Raw genomic sequence first — 7101 nt, forward strand, 5'->3', positions numbered from 1 at the left:
TACTTGTATATGGGTCTGTTCCTCACACACTGCGGGACACCTCAGTGAGCACTAGCAGCACAGGGCTGTATATAGTTTGTGCAGTAATCCATAGAATTCTTACATATATACAAGCATCAGTTAATGTGATTTGCATACATTTGCTTCTAGACTAACTACGTTAGACTCACCTACTGCTGCTGCTGTGCTGTCAAGAATGAACTCTTTCCATCTAGAGCGATGGTTGTCCTACATCTGTCAATACAGTGTTACTCATGAGGAAACCCAGCCGCGCCACATGTCTTGGTGTTGTATAGGGATATGTCTCACAAATCTGGTGGGGGACAAACCTGACCACCTCTTGTCCCTTACTTCGTTGCCTGCTTAGCTCCCGCTGCACTCAGCCCTCCCCAGATAGCGCAGGGAAGTAAGGTGTGGTCTGTGATAATTTTTATTAATATAAATATGGATGAGAGAGAGGAGAGAGGAAAGATATTACAGGCGCGGGAAGACGTGAGGACGGGGGAGCAATACAACAAGCGTGTTCAATGCAAATGTTTAGGTAAGAATGATCAAAGGATTGGTATCATGAAATCTATTTACTATCTTTTGACTGCAGGACTTAGAGAACTATTGAGCTAAGGAGTCATCGACCTCACCAGGCCAAGACCTACATACTGTTACGTACAGTGTGCGAGACACGTCCCTAGCGTCCGGCGGCCTGCTAGCTCCGTGGGGACCCCTGGGGGGAGGCTGCTCAGCATTCCTGCACTGCCAGTTGGGCCCCTCTCCCCCCGCGGTCCGGCGAGACCCGCAGCAGTGCCGGAGTGATGACGGGTGGCACGTAGCTACCTCTACGTTACGTCGTAATATGCGTAACAACGCGTAACGGCCGCGGCCGTGGCGACCGGACGCCGCGTCCAGCAGGTGAAGCCAAAGTTTTGATTAGAATAAGGAAGAAATACGTGGAAGTCCTAACACACAGAGACTGTCAATCTTAAGGCTAATGGAAGGAGTGTAACTTTGTATCTGATGAGGGCTTGGCGGTCGCGGGCAGCGCCAGCGCCGCCTTGCCCTCGGGCGTGGGGCAGGAGGCGGGGGTTGGGCGTGCAGCCACCACAGGTTGATAATATTCCTGGTCAAAAATTACTGAAGGGATATTGGATGGAGTGATCCCCTGCTCGCTGTCTAGGCATGTTACACTGCATTAGCGCCCCGCCCCTGCAACCCAGAGGCGGGACAGGCTCGCGGACACACACACACACACACACACACACACACACACACACACACACTGTGGAGATATGTAGGGGGTCCCCTGGGCGGCGGCACAGGAAGACGGCTCGTAGGGAAGGCGGGGGCCGGGCGGGCTGGTGGGAACAGTTGGTCGGTTGGTTGGTTGGTCGGGCGGTGCTGGAGTGGTTGGTTGGTTGGTTGTTACTGGAGTCTCATGTACTCCTTGCCTTCAAACCTTTTCTTGAGCATCTTGATCTTACTCTCCCCTTTGTTTTGCTTGGGTCTCTTTTCGTTAGTCTCTTGCTTCTTGTCATTGGCATCTTTTCTCCTGACGCCTTTGCTTTCTGGCTCCTTCTTGAGGCTGGAGCCGCCCTTGGCAGCCTTCACGGTGGACGTGCTGCTGCGGCCCGACGTGCCACTCTTCACCGAGGCCCCGCTCTTGGCCGACGCCCCGCTCTTCACCGACGCCCCGCTCTTTACCGACGCCCCGCTCTTGGCGGAGGCCACGCTCTTGACCGAAGAGGCACTCATGTAGGAGGCGTTGCTGAGAGTAGAAGCACTGCTCTTAACGGAAGCGCCACTGGCCAGGGATGCATTGCTCCTGAGGGAAGCTGAGGAACTGGCCGACCCTCGACGCCCTTTGTCCGGCGTGCTTCTGGTGCTGGAGGCTCCCGACGGTGACGCCGATGGGGATCTGGACATTTTGTGGGCCTGTAGACCGCCGCCTCCTGTGGTTCTACCGCCTCTTAGGGTGCCCGCGGCGGCAGCCACGGAAGAGGGCCTGGCTGAGGACGGGGCGATGAAAGCGATGGGCCGGGGACTGTGAGACCGAGCGGGGACGCCGTGCTGGTGCTCGATCTGACTCACTAGCTTCTGGGCACACCTGCAGGAGGGGAGAGAGTGAGTGGCGCGTCATGGATCAGCTCAGAGATGTGTGTGTGTGTGTGTGTGTGTGTGTGTGTGTGTGTGTGTGTGTGTGTGTGTGTGTGCGTTTGTCCGACCTTTACCTCTGCTGGATTGTGTGCTTTGATATTGCCCCACTGTGTGTGTGTGTGTGTGTGTGTGTGTGTGTGTGTGTGTGTGTGTGTGTGTGTGAGCGCGTGCATGTGTGTAAGGCAATGTGTGCTGTGTAGTGCTGTGTACAGAGCTGTGCTGTGTAGTGCTGTATACAGAGTGTGTGTGTGTGTGTGTGTGTGTGTGTGTGTGTGTGTGTGTGCGCGCGCGTGGGCTGCGTGGTGCGTATGAGGCTGTGTGTCGCGCTTAGTGTTATGGTGTGCAGTGCAGGTGTGTGAGTGTGTGTGTGTGTGTGTATGTGTATGTGTATGTGTGCAGCACGAGTGTTGGTGTGGCAGTGATCAGGCTGGTGTGGTGTGTGGCAGTGGCAGAGTGAGTGCCTTGTGTGTGGCGTTAGTGGAGTGTTTGGTGGTGTGTGATGGCAAGGGCTGGTGTGGCTGGCGGCTGGCGAGTAGTAGGGAGACAGGGGATGGTGACTTTTTAGTGTATTGAGGAGGTGGAGCTGAGGGCCGCACGCTGCACAGTAGGGTGGAGTGTCCTAGAGCGCCGGTACGAGGAACGCCTCAAATGCTTTGTGCTTCAACAACAACTGTGAACAAAGGTCTAGTAACACGTGGGTCAGCTGGGGAGATAGAGTCGTGTGCATATATATATATATATATATATATATATATATATATATATATATATATATATATATATATATATATATATATATATATATATATATATATATATATATATATATATATATATATATATATATATATATATATATATATATATATATATATATATATATATATATATTCAAAAAAGGATATATGAAAAATAAGTGTAAAGTGTGCATGGATACTAGAATTTGAAAAAAAAAACATCCTTATCACAGCAAAACAGCACAAATGATTTCCATTAATTTATGAAAAAAGTGCATTTTTTTAAAAGACTTATAGACGCTACAGTGTGTTGATTTATATTCCAGAACAAGGTAGGTGAAAGGGGAGTGTGTGGGAAGCCTGCTTCATGCTGTGGCCGCAACACGGTTAAGTCAAGAGTGTCATGCTCATGCCGGGGCGAAACACCTCTTCAGAAAGAGGCAGTGGAGAGTGGGATGGGCTCCTGCCGCTCCCGCCGCCCGCACCGCGCCGCGCCGCGCACCACGCCGCCGTCGCCACCGCCGCCATCGCTGCCGGAGTAACAGCAGCAGCGCTTTGTTAACGCAGAGAGCGAGGCCATGGTAGAGACCCTCTAAGAGGCAGACGTATGTCACTTGCTTCATTGTGACTTTGAGAGATAGATATATTATGTTTGGCAAACGCTGTCACCGCGAGAATCACCGGAGTCCACGTGACAACACAGCTTCGCCTTTCCTTAAATGAGGCAACGCTGTGTTTGACTTTTATCCTCACTTAATGCCATGCCACACATTCTTCTCACGTCATTCGTACAATACCCACTCTCACCACTATCCCACACACACACACACACACACACACACACACACACACACACACACACACACACACACACACACACACACACCATCCGCTAGCGCACGCCACCCGTCAATAGGAAGGCAATCACGCCGCACTGCTCATCACTCACTCGTGGTCACTAATATAAGACGCATTCCTTTGGTCAGGTGTTCGGCGATTGCGCAAGGCAAAACACAACACCCTGCCCAGTGCTGCCAGCCAATCACAGACCTCGGTGATAACACAACTCTGTTTACACTTTAGAGTTTAGAAGGTCTCTACTATGACGGCTGAAGGATCTCCCAGAGTGTGCCATTATGTCAGCAGGCGGCGCCACGCAAGGCCTCGGCACACTGCCCTATAGCTCGTCAGACAGTGCCGCTGGCCTCGTGTGGCGCCCGTCCACCACACAACGGCATCTTAAGGACCTGTTATTGTGCCGTATAAAACTTAATGAATAAATCAAACCGCGCCAGGTTTTGTTATTGTTTGGTAAAAGAAGCTTTCCTTTATTCCCGTGCACTGTGCAAGGCGAAGGAAGAATTCTGGAAAATATTGAATGTTATGAATGTTTGAATGCCAATCGTTGTTAGACTGATTGTTGCATAAAATAGGTTTATGGCGTCACAAAAATTATAAAAAAATCAGTTTTTCCTGGTTGTGAAGTTGAAGTGATCAAAACGAGGACACATCAAGTAAAATAGTAATGGATGTCTAAAGGATGTTGGATTTTGTTTCTGAGAAGGAAGGCCTAGCGGGCGTGAAACGTGAGGCGTGGAGCGTGGAGCGTGCGGGCCGCGGGGAGCCAGGGCTGGGGAGGATGGTGCCTGACGGAGGTGCCACCCACACTGTTGGGCCGCTGCGCTAGTGGCTACGTCTGGGGGCGGGGGAGTTAGTTAACGAAGCTGTCAGGTAAGTGTGTAGTGAAGGTGGCAAAGAGAGAGACGATGGAAGGTTAAAACTGTGCAGCCAGTGTTAGCCTACAAGTAGTAAGTAGTGAAACACGACAATCATGAGCCGTTATGAGACACAAGCAGCATCAGATATGAGAGTTTTCACAGAGATAATAGTAGTGTAGAGGCGAACCCTTCCAACACTCAACACTTAGTAGGCCCCCACCAATCACTTAACTCTTCGGGTGACTCTTTAACTCCTCCTTAAAACAGTTGGTTGATACGGTTTGCTGCAGTTACCCCCTCTCACTCTCCCCCTCGCCTTCCATTTCTTACAAAGCCCTGCGTAAGGCCACAAGGAGAGTTTGTTGAGTCACTGAACAGCAAACGGTGGTATCACATTGTTATCATCATCATCATCATCATCATCATCATCATCACCTTACAAGCTATGGAATACCCCAGGGGATTTTATGTTTTATAGGAAGCACCCCAGTCTTACTGTTATAAAGGGTTCCTTATATGCTATGGAATAACACATGATCATGATAGATTTGCTCAAGCCTGCTGGCAAAAGCCTTATATATATATATATATATATATATATATATATATATATATATATATATATATATATATATATATATATATATATATATATATATATATATATATATATATATATATATATATATATATATATATATATATATATATATATATATATATATATATATATATATATATTGACTGTGATATACTATGGAACAGATGTATCTAGGCTGCAACAGTGTTCGTAGGTGACACACACTATGTATTATGATATTCTGGCCACCAAGGCGGCCTTTATGTCTCAAACTGGGGGAGTGACCCAGGAAGTGAGTGGCGGCGAGGAAAGGCGGGGCCCACCTTATTCTAGTTGACGATGATTTTTCCTTCTCCATCTCCTTCTCCGTGATGAACTCCGTGTATTCCTTGATGGTGGGCAACCGCCCCAGCGCCTCCTGCAAGCATGGCCATTGTGTTAGTCACGAGCATTGTTGATGTGCTACATACAGTAGTTATTACAAGCCCCACAGCACTAAGCCATGTCCCACTGTCCCGCTATCCTGCTAAGCCAATGCACTTTCTCCTTCCCTTTGCCCTGTCCCTGGCCCTGCCCCCCCCCCCATTAACCGGGAAAGTTTACCTGTGGAGCCACTTTGTTCTCCTTATGTGGACCCTGGGAGGCCTGGACACTGGGGGAGGGCGACACGCTGGTTCGTGGTACTCATCAATCCTGATCTGCGGCAGCCCTCCCTTGAGCGGCTCCTTGCTGCGGGCGCCACTCTTGCTCGACACCTGCCGCAGAGAACGGCGTCTATAGGACAGACTCGTGTAAAGTATGCACACCCTAAACCTAAAGGGAAGGATTGCCGCTGGCCATGTGTGGCTTTCCTTTGTTAAGGGAATATTACGCCATGACATAAATTACCGCCAAATTTACACACTAATGTCCGTCTCATAACTGGGAGAAACATCTTTTGTTTTCATTTTATTTATTGTATATATATATATATATATATATATATATATATATATATATATATATATATATATATATATATATATATATATATATATATATATATATATATATATATATATATATATATATATATATATATATATATATATATATATATATATATATATATATATATATATATATATATATATATATATATATATATATATATATATATATATATATATATATATATATATATATATATATATATATATATATATATATATATATATATATATATATATATATATATATATATATATATATATATATATATATATATATATATATATATATATATATATATATATATATATATATATATATATATATATATATATATATATATATATATATATATATATATATATATATATATATATATATATATATATATATATATATATATATATATATATATATATATATATATATATATATATATATATATATATATATATATATATATATATATATATATATATATATATATATATATATATATATATATATATATATATATATATATATATATATATATATATATATATATATATATATATATATATATATATATATATATATATATATATATATATATATATATATATATATAATATGTACAACAGGCTACTCACAGTACGAACATTCTCAGGCAACAGATTCCCCTGAAATCCAAACAGACTCACCGTGTATCGCACTTTCTTGCCCGCGGGGATCCGCTTGCTGGAGTACAGCGTGACGGGGCGGCTTAGCTTGGCCTCCCTGACGCCACTGCGGTAGCTGCCGCCACTGCTGGAGCTGGCGCTGCTCACATTGGACAAACCTGCCGCGGACACGACCACACCCACAAGTACATGTTAGAAGAGACATTATACTGTTTAGCTCGCATCTTAGACCTCCATTCCAGGGCTATTCACCACTGCTTCTCTCT

The 7101-nt window shown here is 45.0% G+C and overlaps 1 protein-coding gene across 1 annotated transcript in view; it reads right to left on the reverse strand.

Annotated features, from left to right (window-relative positions):
* Positions 1–415: 415 nt before the first annotated feature.
* Positions 416–7101, reverse strand: part of LOC123499276 — a 23474-nt gene continuing 16788 nt past the window's right edge. The window contains exons 5-9 of the mRNA XM_045247077.1: positions 6857–6993; positions 5787–5938; positions 5666–5678; positions 5507–5601; positions 416–2098 (exon numbers count right to left, since the gene is read on the reverse strand). Coding sequence (XP_045103012.1) covers positions 1417–2098; positions 5507–5601; positions 5666–5678; positions 5787–5938; positions 6857–6993 — 1079 coding nt within the window. The 3' untranslated portion in view covers positions 416–1416. The remainder of the gene's footprint in view (positions 2099–5506; positions 5602–5665; positions 5679–5786; positions 5939–6856; positions 6994–7101) is intronic.

This window comes from Portunus trituberculatus, chromosome 49, assembly GCF_017591435.1.
Source record: "Portunus trituberculatus isolate SZX2019 chromosome 49, ASM1759143v1, whole genome shotgun sequence".
Classification (NCBI taxonomy): Eukaryota; Metazoa; Arthropoda; class Malacostraca; order Decapoda; family Portunidae; genus Portunus; species Portunus trituberculatus.